The following is a 21,749-nucleotide window of genomic DNA, read 5'->3' as shown; positions in this document are numbered from 1 at the left end:
AAAGTAAGAGACTAAAATAACAATAACGAGGCTAAATACAGGGGGTACCGATACCGTGTCAGCTGTGCGGGGGTACAGGTTAGTTTAGGTAATTTGTACATGTAGGGGTGAAGTGACTATGTATAGATAATATAGAGCGAGTAGCAGCAGTGTACAAAACAAATGGAGGGGAAGGGGGGGTGTCAATGTAAATAGTCTGGTGGCCATTTGATTAATTGATCAGCAATCTTAAGGCTTGGGGTTAGAAGCTTTTAAGGAGCCTTTTGGTCCTAGACTTGACGCTCTGGTACCGCTTGCCATGGGGCAGCAGAGAAAACGGTCTATGACTTGGGTGACTGGCGTCTCTGACAATTTTATGGGCTTTCCGCTGACACCTCCTATTACAGTTGAAGTCGGAAGTTTACATACACCTTAGCCAAATACATTTAAACTCCGTTTTTCACAATTCCTGACATTTAATCCTAGTAAAAATTCCCTGTCTTTGGTCAGTTAGGATCACCACTTTATTTTAAGAATGTGAAATGTCAGAATAATAGTAGAGAGAATTATTTATTTCAGCTTTTATTTCTTTCATCACATTCCCAGTGGGTCAGAAGTGTACATACTCAATTAGTATTTGTTACCATTGCCTTTAAATTGTTTAACTTGGGTTAAACGTTTCGGGTAGCCTTCCACAAGCTTCCCACAATAAGTTGGGTGAATTTTGGCCCATTCCTACTGACAGAGCTGGTGTAACTGAGTCAGGTTTTGTAGGCCTCCTTGCTCGACACGCTTTTTCAGTAGTGCCCACAAATATTCTATGGGATTGAGGTCAGGGCTTTGTGATGGCCACTCCAATACCTTGACATTGTTGTCCTTAAGCCATTTTGCCACAACTTTGGAAGTATGCTTGGGGTCATTGTCCATTTGGAAGACCCATTTGCGACCAAGCTTTAACTTCCTGACTGATGTCTTGAGATGTTGCTTCAATATATCCACATTATTTTCCCTCCGTCACGATGCCATCTATTTTGTGAAGTGCACCAGTCCCTCCTTCAGCAAAGCACCCCCACAACATGATGCTGCCACCCCCGTGCTTCACGGTTGGGGTGGTGTTCTTTGGCTTGCAAGCCTCCCCCTTTTTTCTCCAAACTTAACAATGGTCATTATGGCCAAACAGTTCTATTTTTTTTCCCATCAGACCAGAGGACATTTCTCCAAAAAGTATGATCTTTGTCCCCATGTGCAGTTGCAAACCATAGTCTGGCTTTTTTAATGTCGGTTTTGGAGCAGTGGCTTCTTCCTTGCTGAGCGGCCCTTCAGGTTATGTCGATATAGGACTAATTTTACTGTGGATATAGATACTTTTGTACCTGTTTCCTCCAGCATCTTCACAAGGTCCTTTGCTGTTGTTCTGGGATTGATTTGCACTTTTCACACCAAAGTACGTTGATCTCTAGGAGACAGAACGTGTCTCCTTCCTGAGCGGTATGACGGCTTCGTGGTCCCATGGTGTTTATACTTGCGTACCATTGTTTGTACAGATGAACATGGTACCTTCAGGCATTTGGAAATTGCTCCCAAGGATGAACCAGACTTGTGGAGATCTACAATTCTTTTTCTGAGGTCTTTGCTGATTTCTTTTGATTTTCCCATGATGTCAAGCAAAGAGACACTGAGTTTGAAAGTAGGCCTTGAAATACATCCACAGGTACACCTCCAATTGACTCAAATGATGTCAATTAGCCTATCAGAAGCTTCTAAAGCCATGACATCATTTTCTGGAATTTTCCAAGCTGTTTAAAGGCACAGTCAACTTAGTGTATGTGAACTTCTGACCCACTGGAATTGTGATACAGCGAATTAGAAGTGATTTAATCTGTCTGTAAACAATTGTTGGAAAAATTACTTGTCATGCACAAAGTAGATGTCCTAACTGACTTGCCAAAACTATAGTTTGTAAACAAGAAATTTGTGGAGTGGTTGAAATACGAGTTTTAATGACTCCAACCTAGGTGTATGTAAACTTCCGACTTTAACTGCATGTAGGTCCTGGATGGCAGGAAGCTTGGCCACAGTGATGTACTGGGCCGTACGCACTACCCTCTGTAGCTCCTTACGGTCAGATGCCGAGCAGTTGCCATACCAGGCGGTGATGCAACTGGTCTGGATGCTCTCGATGGTGCAGCTGTAGAACCTTTTGAGGATCTGGGGACCCATGCCAAATCTTTTCCCTCCAAGGGGGAATAGGTTTTGTCGTGCCATCTTCACGACTGTCTTGGTGTGTTTGGACCATCATGATAGGTCGTTGGTGATGTGGACACCAAGGGACTTGAAACTCTCGACCCGCTTCACTACAGCCCCGTCGATTTTAATGTGGGCCTGTTCGGCCAGCCTGTAGTTCACAATCAGCTACTTTGTCTTGCTCAAGTTGAGGGAGAGGTTGTTGTCCTGGCACCACACTGCACGTTCTCTGACCTCCTCTCTATAGGATGTCTCGTCGTTGTCAGTGATGATGGTGTTGGAGTCGTGTTTGGCCACGCAGTCGTGGGTGAACAGGGAGTACAGGAGGGGACTGAGTACATACCCCTGAGAGGCCCCAGTTTTGAGGATTAGCGTGGCAGACGTGTTGTTGCCTACCCTTACCACCTGGGGGTGGCCCGTCAGGAAGTCCAGGATCCAGTTGCAGAGGGAGGTGTTTAGTCCCAGGGTCCTTAGCTTAGTGATGAGCTTCGTGGGCAATATGGTGTTGAACTCTGAGCTGTAGTCAATGAACAGTATTCTCACATAGGTGTTCCTTTTATCCAGGTGGGAAAGGGCCGTGTGGAGTGCGATTGAGATTGCGACATCTGTTTGGGCGTTATGGGAATTGGCGTGGGTCTAGGGTGTCCGTGATAATGCTGTTGATGTGAGCCATGACCAGCCTTTCAAAGCATTTCATGGCTACCGACGTGAGTGCTACGGGGTGGTAATCATTTACCTTTGCTTCTTTGGGCACAGGGACTATGGTGGTCTGCTTGAAACATGTAGGTATTACAGACTCGGTCTTGGAGAGGATGAAAATGTCAATCAAGACACTTGCCAGTTGGTCCGCGCATGTTTTGTGAACACGTCCTTGTAATCCGTCTGGCCCCGCGGCTTTGTGAATGTTGACCAGTTTAAAGGTCTTGCTCACATCGGCTATCGAGAGTGTTATCACACAGTCATCCAGGATCCTTCCTAACTCAGATGCAGGAGAGGAAGGAAACTGCTCAGGGTTTTCACCATAAGGCCAATAGTTGACTAAAACAGTTAGAGTTTAATGGCTGTGATAGGAGAAAACTGAGGATGGATCAACATTGTAGTTACTCCACAATACTAACCTTAATTACAGAGTAAAAAGAAGGAAGCCTGTACAGAATACACAAATCCTGTATAAGGCACTAAAGTAAAACTGCAAGAAATGTGGCAAAGAAATGTACTTTATGTTCTGAATACAGAGCGTTATGTTTGGGCAAATCCAACACAACACATTACTTAGCACCACTCTTCATATTTTCAAGCATGGTGGTGGCTGCATCATGTTATGGGTATGCTTGTCATCGGCAAGGACTAGGGAGTTTGTTTTTTAGGATAAAAAGAAACGGAATAGATCTAAGCACAGCCAAAATTTCCTCGAGGACAACCTGGTTTAGTCAGCTTTCCAACTGTCACCTAAAAGACAATAACAAATATACATTGGAGTTGCTTACCAAGACATTGAATGTTCCTGAGTGGCCTAGTTACAGTTTTGACTTAACTGGGCTTGAAAATCTATGGCAAGATTTGAAAATGTCTAGCAATGATCAACAACCAACTTGACAGCACTTGAAGAATTTTAAAAGAATACAAACAGAATGCAAATATTGTACAATTCAGGTGTGCAAAACTTAGAGACTCACCCAGAAAGACTCACAGCTGTAAACGCTGCCTAAGGTGACTCTAACGTGTATTGACTCAGGTGTGTGAATACTTATGTAAATGAGATATTTTTGTATTTCATTTTTAATAAATGTGCAAAAATTATGGGATATTGTGTGTAGATGGGCGAGGGGAAGAAAATAATATATTTAATCAATTTTGAATTCAGCCTGTAACACAACAAAGTGTGGAATAAGTCAAGGGAATATAGTGAAAGCGCTGTATAACCTGTCAGAAATATCCAGTTGATCAACTACTAGCCCATGTTAGCTAGCTAGATAGGTCAGTTAGGCTAACCCGTTATCAAAATCCTGTAGTTATCATGGCCAGATTACGTTCCTAGAGGCCTCGCTCCCCTGGTGGGCCCAATTTTTATATTTTGATTTTGTTGAGTCAGTCCTATGAACACACAAGACATGGCAAAGGTGTAGAATTACTTTTAAATTAGCTTTAAAACATTAGCTTTAAAACATTTTCTCGCCGCCCCATTGCAAAAGGTGTAAAATTGCAGCAAATAAGATTTAAAATGGAAATATTTTCTCTATGCAAACGCAGTGTGTGAACAGTTTGAACAGTTTCGGGTCGTATGGGATGCGAGGTGGGGGTTTATTACTATGCTGATAAATATCCACCTAGGAAGACCAGACCTTTTCAAATAGTAGTTGAATACCCCTGTTTTAGATTGAATGCACAGTGGTGCACCAAAGCTATGATTAGCATTAATTAGCCTAGTGTTGCCGGTGAAAAGATAGTGTGATGTAAAGCTTTTGATACGCGGTTGTTTACAGAGGTGACGTTCGTGGTCCCCTTTCACTGATTGCAGTAGTTGGGATTTCGTGTCACAGCCAAGATTAAGATGTCTGGGTGAATTATGTGGTGCAATGTAACGCTTGGCCTTCCATAATTATTTAATTAACACACACACACACACACACACACACACACACACACACACACACACACACACACACACAATTAATGCAGATGCCTCTAAACCCATGGCCTCATCTCTCATTTGCATGAAGATTTGATTACTGGTATTGCTTCGTCTTTTAGAATGTTGCCCTTAACCTTTTAGGGACAGACGTTCTGCTAGCGGAACGCCTCACCAATATCCAATGGTAGAGCGTGGCGCGAAATACAAATACCTCAAAAATGCTATAACTTCAATTTCTCAAACATATGACTATTTTACATCATTTTAAAGACAAGACTCTCGTTAATCTAACCACATTGTCTGATTTCAAAAAGGCTTTAAAGCGAAAGCAAAACATTAGATTATGTCAGGAGAGTACCCTGCCAAAAATAATCACACAGCCATTTTCAAAGCAAGCATATATGTCACAAAAACCAAAACCACAGCTAAATGCAGCACTAACCTTTGATGATCTTCATCAGATGACACTCCTAGGACATTATGTTATACAATACATGCATGTTTTGTTCAAACAAGTTCACATTTATATCAAAAAACAGCTTTTTACATTAGCATGCGATGTTCAGAACTAGCATACCCACCGCAAACTTCTGGTGAATTTACTAAATTACTCATGATAAACGTTCACAAAAAACATAACAATTATTTTAAGAATTATAGATACAGAACTCCTTTATGCAATCGCGGTGTCAGATTTTAAAATAGCTTTTCGGCGAAAGCACATTTTGCAATATTCTGAGTAGATAGCTCGGCCATCACAGGCTAGCTATTTTGACACCCACCAAGTTTGGTGCTCACTAAACTCAGAATTACTATAAGAAAAATTGGATTACCTTTGCTGTTCTTCGTCAGAATGCACTCCCGGGACTTCTACTTCAACAACAAATGTTGTTTTGGTTCCAAATAATCCATAGTTATATCCAAATAGCGCCGTTTTGTTCGTGCGTTCAAGTCACTATCCGAAGGGTGACGCGCGAGCGCATTTCGTGACAAAAAAATCGAAATATTCCATTACCGTACTTCGAAGCATGTCAAACGCTGTTTAAAATCAATTTTTATGCTATTTTTCTCGTAAAATAGCGATAATATTCCAACCGGGCAACGTTGTATTCATTCAAAGGCTGAAAGAAAAAAATGGAGTAGTCTCGTGGACGCGCATCTCCAGTGTCACTGTTCCCAGCCTGACCACTAACAAATACTCCTGCTGTTCTTCGACCCAGACACCCCATTACACTGCAGACACCCCATTACACTTTCTGGCGCCTTCTGAGAGCCAATGGAAGCCTTAGAATATGTCACGTTACAGCACAGATGCTGTATTTTCGATAGAGATGCTACAGAAGGACAATAAATTGTCAGACAGGGCACTTCCTGCTTGGAATATTCTCAGGTTTTGGCCTGCCATATGAGTTCTGTTATACTCACAGACACCATTCAAACAGTTTTAGAAACTTTAGAGTGTTTTCTATCCAAATCTAGTTTCTGGGCAGGAGTAGTAACCAGATTAAATCGGGTACGTTTTTTATCCGGCCGTGAAAATACTGCCCCCTATCCCAAACAGGTTAACGTATCCATCTGTTGGTGTTAGAGTTGATTGATGCAAAGTAGAGATCTTCACAGATCCACCTGTACCCAAATACCCGAGACCCGATCCGGGACCAGAGCGGGTCTGGATCCAGAAAACTAAATAATGACACAGGTTTGGGTCGGATCTGATATGATTATCACAAGTCTCGGGTATGTGTAATTTTAACTGAGGTGTCCGAAAGGGCCCGTACCGATCCGAATGCAACTGCTGCAGTCGAGAGAGACATTGTATAATTTATGCTGCTGCTCTTGCTTTTCACGAGAGAGGATTGTGGCGCGTGTAGCTTGTTGTTGTAGGTAATCATAAGTCATTAAAGCCGCAATAGGCTACAGTCATAGAACCTCCGTGAGTGGCAAAGGTTAGGCGATATCTAATCAAAGGAAGATGGAATGAAAATGATGGAATTAAAAGTTAAAGGAGAAGGATAGGCTACAACGACCAAGAGCCAACCGGTAGGGTGCTGCTTAATATTCCTCATGTAGTTGTTGTTATTTGGAACTCTAGACATGGGAGGAATATGTCTTCTGAAATATGATACTTGTTATTTGGCCATTGGGTAGTTTTATTGCAAGGAATTCTAGTTGGTCAACCACAGGCTAGGGCTGGGTTATAAAACTACATGCTGTCCCTTTTTCTGGGGAGTGAACCCCTGGAGTGAACCCCTGGAGAGAACCACTGGAGAGAGCATCACTGAGGACAGGGGAGAATGACCATCTACCTCCCAGTATGATTTGTCCTCTTCGAATAAACCTATTTTCCTCCCCCTGATTTGCTTTGGGGTCTGTGTTATTAAAGAATAACATAAATTGCTAACACTAGCTAACGTCAAGACAGGTACTACGTAATCATATTTGATGATAAATAACCTAGCTATGGCAGCTATTAGTCTACTATAGTGCGAGTCGGCTTGTTGGTTGGTTGCTGTCTCTTGTCTCTCCCTCCCTGCTCCCCGTGTCACTCACTCACAGTATGGCCCTTCCCCACCTGCTAGAGCTGCACCTCTCTTGTGCTTTATCAGCTTCGGTTAATCAAGTAGCTTAAAAATGACTTTTCTGCTGCTTCCATCACTCGGATCAGACCGTGTCTGGATCCGACCAGGTCTATACGGAATGGGTCATGAAAACACACTTGTTTTCATGTGTAGCTGAGCTGTTATGGGTGTTTGTGATTTAGTTCAAATTCAAGTTTATTTCATTTAATCACATGTCATATGATTAGATTCTGAATTACGTAATGCATGATTTAAAAAAGGATATTAATTAAAAAAAAACAACAACAATGCAACATTTAGGTTACTGTGGTTTAGTCTGTTAAGGCGTCCTCATGTTTCCGAGTTTGTGCATATATTATGACGACATTTTGTTAGTTTTGGCAGTTGGAGTCAAGCCGAGTCTACGCCCCTTCGTCTGTGATTGGTCAACAGTAGGGATACTTCAATAAAGTCTTTGTCATTCAAAGAGAGACGACTTGTTTTCATGCAAAATAAAATTATTGGAAAATACTGCACCAAACATCTTAGTTTGATGTAAATTGCGCAACTAAGATCTCTTCGGCAGAAACATAAAAATGGATGACCGATTTCTTGAGTCATAATTAGATTAATTCTAGTTTGGTTCGGCTAGCTGAACTGAAGCATGCTGACAACTTTAGGGGTTGGCGTTCCACAGGTTTCTTTTGATTTTATCTAATCTCTCAGGAGACATTGGTACGTTAAATCGATTTCGGCCTACTCAATACGACACTGTTATAAGTTTATTTTCTCTAGCTTGTCTCTTGATTTAACTGACATGAATACATTTCCATTTCAAAACTGATGCAGTTCTCGTTATTGTCTGAATTTAATTCTACATGCTATTTGAGGTTTATGTTCTTGTTGTCAGGTGTGCGTCCGTTCCCATGCCCTCACTGTGACAAGATCTTCCGTACATCGGGCCACAGAAAAACACACATCGCCTCCCACTTCAAGAGCCTGCAGCAGAAGAAGCACAAGTTCCCACGCAAAGCCCATAAAACCAAGGTGTCCAAGAGCAACATACCTCTGCCTGATATCCCCCTGCAAGAGCCCATACTTATCACGGACCTCGGTAACGCATGCATGCTCACTCGCTCCCTCACAAGCACGCATACAACACACACACACACACACACACACACACACACACACACACACACACACACACACTTTGTTCATATTGTCCCCTCCTCCCCAGGTCTCATCCAGTCCCAGAACCCTCGCCTGGCCTTTCAGACGTACCTGGAGATGGTGGACAATGATCGGCCATACAAGTGTCCCTGCTGTAACAAGGCCTATAAGAAATCCAGCCACCTCAAGCAGCACGTTAGGTACAGCTATCCTCTACACGTGTCACACACACACACAAGCATTTCGCTACACTTGCAATAACATCTGCTAACCATGTGTATGTGACCAATAAAATGAGATTTGATGCACACAGCAAATGTTTTACAGTCCTTGTGGGGGCCTAAAATTGATTTCCATTGAAAATCCTGGTCTAACCATAACCCTAAATCTAACCCCTAAGCCTAAAATAGCCTTTGTCTTCGACGGAAATGTCCACACTAGGGAGAATTGTCCTTGTTTTACTATCCTAGTGGGGACTTTTGTGGATCTCCGGTACACACAAGGATAGTAATACAAGCCCCCCCCCCACACACACACACACACACACATTTAGTTTGTATTCCCATGTATTCCTTTCGAAATATCATCCTCTCTGAAGCAGCTGACAGTGAATGTATTTCTGATTGAGTGCATCGATATATAGTTGTGAGCGGAAGTTGTATATTTAGCCTCAGTTTAGATCCTCTTGTACTTTGTCATTTGGGCGGCAGGTAGCCTAGTGGTTAAAGCGTTGGGCCAGTAACCGAAAGGTTGCTAGATCGAATCCCCGAGCTGACAAGGTAAAAATCTGTTGTTCTGCCCCTGAACAAGGCACTGTTCCTAGGCCGTCATTGTAACTAAGAATTTGTTCTTAACTGACTTGCCTAGTTAAATAAAATAGAAATGTAAAAAGAAAAGTGGGATAAGCCTGCTATAGCATGTCAGAGAGCTGCTGCTGTTATCAGTGGCGTTAGAGTCCACCCCTGTGGCTTAGTGGCATTAGCTCCTCATTTGATGCTAGAGGGATGAGCTGGGCTGAGCAGAGCATGGGGATGGACAAGGAGGCAGGGGGAGGAAGGCTCAGCACATGGCAGACGGTTTGAGCCACTGGCAGACGGCTGGGTTCAAGTAGTATTTGTTTTCTTTCAAATACTTTGAGGGTTTTATTGAGCCTGCCTAGAGTGCCAGGCAAACTCGATCAAGCACAGCTAAAGTAAACTAGATATACAGTTGAAGTCGGAAGTTTACATACACTTAGGTTGGAGTCGTTAAAACTCTCGTTTTTCAACCACTCCACAAATTTCTTGTTAACAAACTATAGTTTTGGCAAGTCAGTTAGGACATCTACTTTGCATGACACAAGTCATTTTTCCAACAATTGTTTACAGACAGATTATTTAACTTATAATTCACTGTATCACAATTCCAGTGGGTCAGAAGTTTACATACACTAAGTTGACTGTGCCTTTAAACGGCTTGGAAAATTCCAGAAACTGATGTCATGGCTTTAGAAGCTTCTGATAGGCTAATTGACATCATTTGAGTCAATTGGAGGTGTACCTGTGGATGCATTTCAAGGCCTACCTTCAAACTCAGTGCCTCTTTGCTTGACATCATGGGAAAATCAAAAGAAATCAGCCAAGACCTCAGAAAAAACCTCCACAAGTCTGGTTCATCCTTGGGAGCAATTTTCAAATGCCTGAAGGTACCACGTTCATCTGTACAAACAATGGTACGCAAGTATAAACACCATGGGACCACGTAGCCGTCATACCGCTCAGGAAGGAGACGTGTTCTGTCTCTTAGAGATGAACATACTTTGGTGTGAAAAGTGCAAATCAATCCCAGAAGAACAGCAAAGGACCTTGTGAAGATGCTGTAGGAAACAGGTACAAAAGTATATATATCCACAGTAAAACGAGTCCTATATCGACATAACCTGAAGGGCCGCTCAGCAAGGAAGAAGCCACTGCTCCAAAATCGCCATTAAAAAAGCCAGACTATGGTTTGCAACTGCACATGGGGACAAAGATTGTACTTTTTGGAGAAATGTCCTCTGGTCTGATGAAAAAAAATAGAACTGTTTGGCCATAATGACCATCGTTAAGTTTGGAGGAAAAGGGGGGAGGCTTACAAGCCGAAGAACGCCATCCCAACCGTGAAGCACGGGGGTGGCAGCATCATGTTGTGGGGGTGCTTTGCTGCAGGAGGGACTGGTGCACTTCACAAAATAGATGTCATCATGAGGGAGGGAAATTATGTGGTTATATTGAAGCAACATCTCAAGACATCAGTCAGGAAGTTAAAGCTTGGTCGCAAATGGGTCTTCCAAATGGACAATGAACCCAAGCATACTTCCAAAGTTGTGGCAAAATGGCTTAAGGACAACAAAATAAAGGTATTGGAGTGGCCATCACAAAGCCCTGACCTCAATCCTATAGAACATTTGTGGGCACTACTGAAAAAGCATGTGCGAGCAAGGAGGCCTACAAACCTGACTCAGTTACACCATGTCAGTGAGGAGGAATGGGCCAAAATTCACCCAACTTATTGTGGGAAGCTTGTGGAAGGCTACCTGAAACGTTTGACCCAAGTTAAACAATTTAAAGGCAATGCTACCAAATACTAATTGAGTGTATGTAAACTTCTGACCCACTGGGAATGTGATGAAAGAAATAAAAGCTGAAATAAATAATTCTCTCTACTATTATTCTGACATTTCACATTCTTAAAATAAAGTGGTGATCCTAACTGACCAAGGACAGGGAATTTTTACTAGGATTAAATGTCAGGAATTGTGAAAAACTGAGTTTAAATGTATTTGGCTAAGGTGTATGTAAACTTCAGACTTCAAACATACTTGGACACCCCTTCATATCTGTGGATTCTGCGATTTTCCATTGCCCACGACTTTCAACGTGGCACCGTCATAGGATGCCACCTTTACAACAAGTCAGTTCGTCAAATTTCTACCCTGCTAGAGCTGACCCGGTCAACTGTGAGTGTGGTTATTGTGAAGTGGAAACGTCTAGTAGCTGCAAAGTGGTAGGCCACACAAGCTCACGGAACGAGAGTGCGGATTGCTGAAGCGTGTAGCGTGTAAAAATCGTCTGTCCTCGGTTGCAACACTCACAACATAGTTCCAAATTGCCTCTGGAAGCAACGTCAGCACAATAATTGTTAGTCGGGAGCTTCATGAAATGGGTTTCTATGGCCGAGCAGCCTAAGATTAGCCTAAGATTACCTTGCGCAAAAACCAGAGCATCGGCTGGTGTGGTGTAAAGCTCGCCACCACTGGACTCTGGAGCAGTGGAAACGCGTTCTCTGGAGTGATGAATCACGCTTCGCAATCTTGAAGTACGACGGATGAATCTGGGTTTGGCGGATGCCAGGAGAACATTACCTGCCCCAATGCATAGTGCCATCTGTAAAATTTGGTGGAGGAGGAATAATGGTCTGGGCTAGGCCCCTTAGTTCCAGTAAAGGGAAATCTTAACGCTACAGCATACAATGACATTCTAGACGATTGTGTGCTTCCAACTTTGTGTCAACAGTTTGGGGAAGGCCTTTCCTGTTTTTGTATGACAATTCCCTCATGCACAAAGCGAGGTCCGTACAGAAATGGTTTGTCGAGATCGGTGTGGAAGAACTTGACTGGCCTGCAGAGCCCTAACCTCAACCCCATCGAACACCTTTGGGATGAATTGGAACGCCGACTGCGAGCCAGGCCTAATCGCCTAACATCAGTGCCCAACCTCACTAATGCTCTTGTGGCTGAATGGAAGCAAGTCCCCGCAGCAATGTTCCAACATCTAGTGGAAAGCCTTCCCAGAAGAGTGGAGTCTGTTATAGCAACAAAGGGGGGACCAACCCCATATGAATGCCTATTCTTTTGCAATTCGATGTTAAACGAGCAGGTGTCCACATACTTTTGATCATGTAGTGTATTTCAAGTATAGAAAACAAATACTATTTGAGCCCAGTTCTGGCTAACGTCTGTGCTGTCTTTGCACTGCGGGCCTGGTTTATGATAAGACAGGCCAGGTAGAGAGGAAAAAATGTACAGAAGGAAGAGATCTGAGGGGATTTAGGTACAGAGAGTGGGAGAGAAAATGGATAAGAGCTAGTAACCATAACAGTAATTGCTCCTGTAAGTCACTCTGGATAAGAGCTTCTGCTAAATGACTAAAATGTGTGCTAGGCCATTTTATTTTTGTCTGGTTTAATCTCCAGGTTGTTGTCAGGAATAACGTGTAATGTCACAGTGGTGGATAGGTCTTATTTTTGTTTTCAGTAGCCTAAGTCATTATAGGTCCATTAACTAGCAAATGTATCTGGAAAATGTCACCCTGCCATTTACCGCATGAAAAAATCCCTCTAAAATGAGTATTGTATTCAGTTTCTGCCTTTTTTCTTAGGATGAGAAAAATGGGAGATTGAAGTTTAGGGCTCCAAGGAGTAATTTCCCGGGCGATATTCATTGATTCTCTCAAGATGTCTTTTTGCCCTTTGGGCTGACACATCGAATCATCCCCCTCTACTAAATATAAATATTTCTTCATTTTACAACTGTGAGGAAAAGTATAGTAACAGCCTATTTATTAAAGGTCACAGTCTCGATAAACGAGGAAACAAAAGTCAACCTTAATAACAACGTTGCCTTCGCTGCTCCACTCAGCATATCTGAGATTGATGTTCTGTATTCCCTAGTGTCTGTTTACCTCACACTATGACAGAGCCCAAGTCAAAACTCTGTCACATTATACTAATAAACGTGTTCCTCAGTCAGAGGGAATTTACTGCATGCACCATGCACAACATATAATGCTTACTGTTTTTTTAGGATTTGCAAATTAGAGACCCTTGACATTTATAGAACTTCCTAATTTGAGCCATTTGACTCAGACCATAACACACCCAGTCATAGCATCACCTGTCATTACATTACATTACATTACATTCATAACATTCTACTACACTCAGGGTTGATATGCAAAGTGTTTGTGACATGACCTGAGGAAGATCCTTGTGGATTGAAACGTTGTCAGTAAAGGTGGTAATTGGGAGCATATTCAGTGTGCTGGCCTTTCTGTTCTTGTGTTGATACAGTGCAAGCTCTGTCAGGTTGGATGGAGAGCGTCGCTGCACAGCTATTTTCAGGTGTCTCCAGAGATGTTAGATTGGGTTTAAGCCCGGGCTCTGGCTGGGCAACTCAAGTACATTCAGAGACTTGTCCCGAAGCCACTCCCGCATTGTCTTGGCTGTGTGCCTGTTGGAAGGCGAACCTATGCTCTAGTCTGAGGTCCTGAACGCTCTGGAGCAGTTTTTCGCCAAGGATCTCTCTGTATTTTTGCTGTGTTCATCTTTCCTTCGATCCTGACTAGTCTCCCAGTCCCTGCCGTTGAAAAACATCCCCACGGCATAATGTTGCCGCCACCATGCTTCACTGTAGGGATGGTGCCAGGTTTCCTCCAGACAAAGACTACAATCTTGGTTTCATCAGACCAGAGAATCTTGTTTCTCGTGGTCAGAGTCCTTTAGGTGCCTTTTGGCAAAGTCCAAGTGGGCTGTCATGTGCCTTTTACTGAGGAGTGGCTTCCGTTTGGCCACTCCACCATAAAGCCTGATTGGTGGAGTGCTGCAGAGATGGTTGTCCTGGAATGTTCTCCCATCTCCACAGAGGAACTCTGGAGTTCTGTCAGAGTGACCATCAAGTTCTTGGTCACCTCGCTGACCAAGGTCCTTCTCATTTTGGCCGGGCGGCCAGCTCTAGGAAGATCTTGGTGGTTCCAAACTTCTTCCATTTAAGAATGATGGAGGCCGCTGTGTTCTTGGGGACCTTCAATGCTGCAGAAATGTTTTGGTACCCTTCCCCAGATCTGTGTCTCGACGCAATCCTGTCTCGGAGCTCTACTGACAATTCCTTCAACCTCATGGCTTGGTATTTGCTCTGACATGCACTGCCAACTGTGGGACCTTATATAGACAGGTGTGTGCCTTTCCAAATCATGTCCAATCAATTTAATTTACTGCAGGTGATCTCCAATAAAGTTGTAGAAACTTCTCAAGGATGATCAATGGAAACAGGATGCACCTGAGCTCAATTTCAAGTCACATAACAAAGGGTCTGAGTACTTGTGTTAATAAGGTTTTTCTGTTTTTTATTTGTAATAACTTTGCAAAAATATCTGCAACCTGTTTTCGCTTTGTCATTGTGGGGTAATGTGTGTAGATTGAGGAGATATATAATTTTTTTTTTTATCCGTTTTAGAATAAGGCTGTAACGTAATAAAATGTGGAAAAGTCAAGGGGTCTGAATACTTTTCTTAATGTCTCATGATATTAACATTGTTAGGTCATCTTCCATCAGGTCTCACACGGGAGAGAGGCCGTACAAGTGTGTCCAGTGCAGTAAGGGCTTTGCCTCCTCGGGGGTGCTGAAGGCCCACATCCGGACCCACTCGGGCCTCAAGGCCTACAAGTGCCTGATTTGTGACACCACCTTCACCACCAGCGGCAGCCTGCGCCGCCATATGACCACCCACAGTGACATGCGGCCCTACATGTGCCCTTATTGTCAGAAGACCTTCAAGTCCTCACCCAACTGCAGGAAACACATGAAGACCCACAGGTTAGTAATGCGCATGTGTTGTCAGGCACAGAGTTGTTTTCGGTCATGTGATCTGACCAGGTGGAAAAAGCTAAAAACTACAGGCCCTAATTCAGGTCGTGTCATCAGGAATACTGGCTAGCTAAGTGGCTAGCGAGAGTGTCGCTCTCCCAATTTGGTTATTGTCATGTTGCTGACATTTGTGTGAAATTTTGACTTTCAACTCTAAATCTCTAGGTGTCAAATCTTTCCATAAAAAATGGCTGATTTCTGTTTGTTTTGTAGATCAAAGTAGTGAACAACCTGAATCCACCTCCCCATTCCCCCTCTCAGGTATGAGTTGGCCCAGCAGCTCCACCAACAGCTGAACCCAGAGCCCTCGACGCTGGACGACCCCATGGATGGCACCACCGTGACCCACAACCTGCAGGTGGAGCTGGAGGATGGCACCCTACAGCAGGAGGCTCCTCCCACGGTGGGCTCAGAGCAGCAGGGCATGCTGGGACTGGGCCAGGCGCAGGTGGTGGACGGCGGCCAACAGGTGTCGCTGGAGACCCAGCTAAGTGACCAGCCCCTGGGCCAGGAAGAGGGTAAGAGTGCCAGCGTGTTAGAGGGCATCAGTTTGGACAAGGCACAGACTCACTGGTCTTGAACACGTAGTACGTTGTTATTAGGGACGCATGGGGATTTGAGGATCAGTGATTCTGTGCAGTCTGATGGCGATATACTTTGTAGTTGATCTCAAACATAGTCTTTTAATGTCGATGCCAATCATTCCATAACGTTATAGGCCTGCTGCAACAGCCCTCTAACTTTCAATGGGGGATCCACGTAGTTCTATGTTGGATGTACAAAGGATGATGTGAACAAAGTGATCCACCCTTAGGTATCTGAACCCTTCCCAACATCAACAGACATTTCTACGGAGATACAGTCTTGCTCTCCACCCATCTCTCTTGATCTTAGATTGTATTTTTCATTTGGCCAGTCTACGCTGCAAGGTGTTTCATTTTCAGGGACAATGGTTGGCTCTAACTGCGTTAGCAAATAAAGCAAGGAACTGTTGAATATGGAATCTTATTAATATTTTGAATATCAAATCTTTCTAAATGGCACTCCTTTAAGATAGCAAAGGGCAAACATCTGGGTTTCTCATCTCGTCCGTCTGTATAACTCCTCCATCTCTATTCTTTCCTCCACTCCAAATAGTGTGTCCATTTATTTAACTCTTTCAAGACTTTTTATCTGTCCATTACTCAAACGCTATTTCCATCCAAATTCTGGATCTTCAAAAACCTATTTTCTTATTGATGGCTTTCTTGGAATTGTTATTTCAATGGGTTTTTCTATACAATGGGTTTCTGGATACATCTCATTAGGACTCATGGTGTGTGACTGACGTAACCACCTCCTTGACCTTGTAGCTTTAATTTTTAAAACAGTTCCAACGTATACTATATTTAACCTCAGAACAAAGAGAGAAGAGCATAGCACAACAAATGAAACCGGGCCAGAGGTCAAGCTTCAATCCTCATTAAAATTGCTACACTCACCTTTCAACCTCAAGAGTTCACGGTGAGTAAAAGAAAAGAGAACTGAAAGAGGGAAAAATAAAAAATAAACTTACCCTAGCTTTACGATCGTATGTGATTTAGATTAGTATTTGTCCCACCTACTCAACAGCCAGTGTAATCCCGTGGCGCGTTATTCAAATTCCTCAAAAATGCAAAAACTTCAATTTTTCAAACATATGACTATTTTACACCATTTTAAAGACAAGACTCGTTAATCTAACCACACTGTCCGATTTCAAAAAGGCTTTACAACGAAAGCAAAACATTAGATTATGTCAGCAGAGTACCCAGCCAGAAATAATCAGACACCCATTTTTCAAGCTAGCATATAATGTCACATAAACCCAAACCACAGCTAAATGTAGCACTAACCTTTGATGATCTTCATCAGATGACAACCCTAGGACATTATGTTATACAATACATGCATGTTTTGTTCAATCAAGTTCATATTTATATCAAAAACCAGCTTTTTACATTAGCATGTGACTAGCATGTGACTAGCATTCCCACCGAACACTGCCGGTGAATTTACTAAATTACTCACGATAAACGTTCACAAAAAGCATAACAATTATTTTAAGAATTATAGATACAGAACTCCTCTATGCACTCGATATGTCCGTTTTTAAAATAGCTTTTCGGTGAAAGCACATTTTGAAATATTCTCAGTAGATAGCCCGGCATCACAGGGCTAGCTATTTAGACACCCAGCAAGTTTAGCACTCACCAAAGTCAGATTTACTATAAGAAAAATGTTCTTACCTTTGCTGTCTTCGTCAGAATGCACTCCCAGGACTTCTACTTCAATAACAAATGTTGGTTTGGTTCACAATAATCCATAGTTATATCCAAATAGCGGCGTTTTGTTCGTGCGTTCAAGACACTATCCGAAAGGGTAAATAAGGGTGACGAGCTTGGCGCAATTCGTGACAAAAAATGTCTAAATATTCCATTACCGTACTTCGAAGCATGTCAACCGCTGTTTAAAATCAATTTTTATGCAATTTTTCTCATAAAAAAGCGATAATATTCCGACCGGGAATCTGCTTTTAGGTAAACAGACGAAAGAAAATAAAGCATGGGGTCGACTCGGGCACGCGCCTAAGCCCATAGTACTCTGATCGGCCACTTGCCAAACGCGATAAAGTGTTTCAGCCAGAGGCTGCCTCGATATCGTTCAGCTTTTTCCCGGGCTCTGAGAGCCTATGGGAGCCGTAGGAAGTGTCACGTTATAGCAAAGATCCTCAGTCTTCAATAAAAAGAGCCAAGATGAAACACAACTTGTCAGACAGGCCACTTCCTGCATGGAATCTTCTCAGGTTTTGGCCTGCCATATGAGTTCTGTTATACTCACAGACACCATTCAAACAGTTTTAGAAACTTTAGGGTGTTTTCTATCCAAAGCCAATAATTATATGCATATTCTAGTTACTGGGCAGGAGTAGTAACCAGATTTAATCGGATACGTTTTTTATCCGGCCGTGTCAATACTTCCCCCTAGCCCTAACAGGTTAAAAAAAGGCTTAAATGCATGAGGTAACCCCCGACCCATTCACAGAGAGAACAGATAACCTCTTGATTTGATTCACTGATGCCTGTGGAGTGAATAAATATATATACACTACCGTTCAAAAGTTTGGGGTCACTTAGAAATGTCCTTGTTTTTGAAAGAAAAGCAAAAAAAATGTGTCCATTAAAATAACATAAAATTGATCAAAAATACAGTGTAGACATTGATAATGTTGTAAATTACTATTGTAGCTGGAAATTACAGTTTAAAAAAAAATCGCAATGTCTACATAGGTGTACAGGGGCCCATTATCAGCAACCATCACTCCTGTGTTCCAATGACATGTTGTGTTAGCTAATCCAAGTTTATCATTTTAAAAGGCTAATTGATCATTAGAAAACCTTTTTGGAGTTATGTTGGCACAGCTGAAAACTGTTGTCCTGATTAAAGAAGCAATAAACCTGGCCTTCTTTAGACTAGTTGAGTATCTGGAGCATCAGCATTTGTGGGTTCAATTACAGGCTCAAAATAGCCAGAAACAAATAACTTTCTTCTGAAACTCGTCAGTCTATTCTTGTTCTGAGAAATGAAGGCTATTCCATGCGAGAAATTGCCAAGAAACTGAAGATCTCGTGCAACGCTGTGTACTACTCCCTTCACAGAACAGCGCAAACTGGCTCTAACCAGAATAGAAAGAGGAATGGGAGGCCCCGGAGCACACATGAGCAAGAGGACAAGTACATTAGTCTCTAGTTTGAGAAACAGACGCCTCGCAAGTCCTCAACTGGCAGCTTCATTAAATAGTACCCACAGAACACCAGTCTCAAAGTCAACAGTGAAGAGGCGACTCCGGGATGCTGGCCTTCTAGGCAGAGTTCCTCTGTCCAGCGTCTGTGTTATTTTGCCCATCTTAATCTTTTCTTTTTATTGCCTAGTCTGAGAGATGGCATTTTCTTTGCAACTCTGCCTAGAAGGCCAGCATCCCGGAGTCGCCTCTTCACTGTTGACGTTGAGACTGGTGTTCTGCTGGTACTATTTAATGAAGCTGCCAGTTTTCAGCTGTGCTAACATAATTTCAAAATGGTTTTCTAATGGTCAATTAGCCTTTTAAAATAATAAACTTGGATTAGCTAACACAACGTGCCATTGGAACACAGGAGTGATGGTTGCTGATAATGGGCCTCTGTAGGCCTATGTAGATATTCAGTAAAAAATCTGCCGTTTCCAGCTACAATAGTCATTGGGTCGGCAGGTAGCCTAGTGGTTAGAACATTGGACATGTAACCGAAAGGTTGCAAGATTAAATCCCAGAGCTGACAAGGTAAAAATCTGTTTTTCTGCCCCTGAACAAGGCAGTTAGTCCACTATGCCGTCATTGAAAATAAGTATTTGTTTTTAACTGACTTGCCTAGTTAAATAAAAGTTATATATATATTTTTACGACATTAACAATGTCTACACTGTATTTCGGATCAATTTGATGTTATTTTAATAGACCAAAAATGTGCTGTTCTTTCAAAAACAAGGAAATGTCTGTGACCCCAAACTTTTGAACGGTAGTGTATATTTCCACTCTATGAGGTTGGAATAATAGTGTGAAGATGTGAAAGTGAAGATAATGCCCTGTTAGTGTAAGTGCTGTTTGAAAATACCATCATCATCCGTCATGACATCACCATTCAGTAAATGAGTTAATAGACCAATAAGAAAGAGTTCCAAACCTCTCTGCCTATAACTGCACATTTGTTTGTTTTCCCGTCCCCACTCAAATCATTCCCATACAAGTCCTAACCCCAAAAAATGTTTTTTTTTTTTTCTTGCTTGAGACATTTTTCTTTGCAAAGAAGCTACAGTATTTTTGGTTTTGTTTCTTTTTGACCATTTTAATTGGACAAAAATCCCAGTAATTGTCTGATATTGAGATAAAAACAGCTACATTGGACCTTTGGCCTTAATTTATACAGTTTAGCCAGACTAACCTGCTTTATTCCTCTGTCCTCTTATCTCTCCCCCTCTGAATCCAGACACCTTTGTGACTACCCAGCATGCTCTGCCTCAGAATATTAGCCAGTTTGAGACGCAGACACTCCCACAGCCTGGCTTTGACCAGCAAGCACTTACTCAAGGTAACGAATGCACGTACACACAAAAACACCCCCTGCATGGTGGTGGCACACAAACCTTTCTCTCAGAACATTTAACAATGTCTGTGAGTTAACCTGGGGTAAATTATGCACTGACAGACACACACACACACACACACACACACACACACACACACACACACACACACACACACACACACACACACACACACACACACACACACACACACACACACACACGTTGGCAGCCCGCGACTGTCTGAATCCAGTGTAATGGATAACGCCATGGTTGTCTCTGACCTCTGGCTGAGAAGAGCCCATTTACAGCGAGGACTGTCAGAAAGCATCTGCTTGGCACATCAGATATTTAATTTTCACAATGGGTAGCTTAACCTTTTGTCTCCGTGATGATTGCATCCAGCCTCTATCGCCCACAGCAGTATGCTCTACTACAGAGGTGCATTAATCAGAAGAACACTTTGTTTTTCGACAGGTTTCCCGCCTCATCCTAGGCCTCCTGTACTCTCTGTACAGTTTTGCTAAAGTAGAAAGTTTGATGTCATAAATAAACCATAGACCAACAGCAGGGCGGATATTGATGTCTGTGTCTGTATGCGTGTCTGTGTTTCTCATTAGCGTGGCACTCCACGAGATGGACTTCTATACATTTCCTCTCCTCTCTTGTTCTTTTCAAGAAGGAAAGTAAGGAGTTATTTGAAAATTCCTAGAACTTCTCTCTGCCGTCTGCCAGTATTTAATGAATCGTGGCCATTCATTAATATCAGTGAGTGGAGCTTTAATGAATGACTGTGTGGTTCAGAGAGTCCCCTAATTTACACCCTAAGACAATCCGACTGGTGGCGTAGGCACAGAAAGTTTCCTGCACAGTCTTTGTCCCCACACACACACGCACGCACGCACGCAGACTGGCGGCATGGGCTCTGGAAGCATCAGTCTGTTAATGGCGCGTTTTAGAAGGGTGAGCCGTAGCAATCCTTAATTAGCTTTGGTTTAACTTTTCCAATCACACTTTTAGTCATGTTTGCAGTAATTAATTAATGTCCTCCTCCGACTCTTCTAATTTGGCAAAGGCTCTAGCCTCTAGCCAAATATACAGGTATACAGGGTTAACTCATTTTGTGCTGTGGTGCTGAATGTGTGGTTTATCCATAATAGGCTTTTCAAATCCACTTCTGTGTAATCAATTCATCTATTCTAAGGTGCAATGTGTGTACCAGTGGAGGCTTGTTGGGGGGGAAAATCAGTGGACAGATTCCTGGAATTAAAATGAATGGAATGGTATCAAACACATTCATTCCCTTACAGCCATGACAGTGAGCCCGTCCTTCGATTTCAAGCCTCCACATGTGTATACAGTGCAT

General features: G+C 42.6%; 1 protein-coding gene across 2 annotated transcripts in view; it reads left to right on the top strand.

Annotated features, from left to right (window-relative positions):
- LOC106605070 (zinc finger protein 236) overlaps positions 1 to 21,749 on the top strand; it is a 94,973-nt gene that overhangs the window by 29,276 nt on the left and 43,948 nt on the right. For both annotated transcript variants that reach the window (XM_014200335.2, XM_014200337.2), the window contains exons 11-15: positions 8,324 to 8,527; positions 8,654 to 8,786; positions 14,936 to 15,196; positions 15,509 to 15,765; positions 20,287 to 20,388. In XM_014200335.2, the coding sequence (XP_014055810.1) occupies positions 8,324 to 8,527; positions 8,654 to 8,786; positions 14,936 to 15,196; positions 15,509 to 15,765; positions 20,287 to 20,388 (957 nt within the window). The remainder of the gene's footprint in view (positions 1 to 8,323; positions 8,528 to 8,653; positions 8,787 to 14,935; positions 15,197 to 15,508; positions 15,766 to 20,286; positions 20,389 to 21,749) is intronic.

The sequence above is a fragment of the Salmo salar genome, chromosome ssa05 (assembly GCF_905237065.1).
Source record: "Salmo salar chromosome ssa05, Ssal_v3.1, whole genome shotgun sequence".
Taxonomy (NCBI): domain Eukaryota; kingdom Metazoa; phylum Chordata; class Actinopteri; order Salmoniformes; family Salmonidae; genus Salmo; species Salmo salar.
This window is presented reverse-complemented; position numbering and strand designations above follow the sequence as displayed.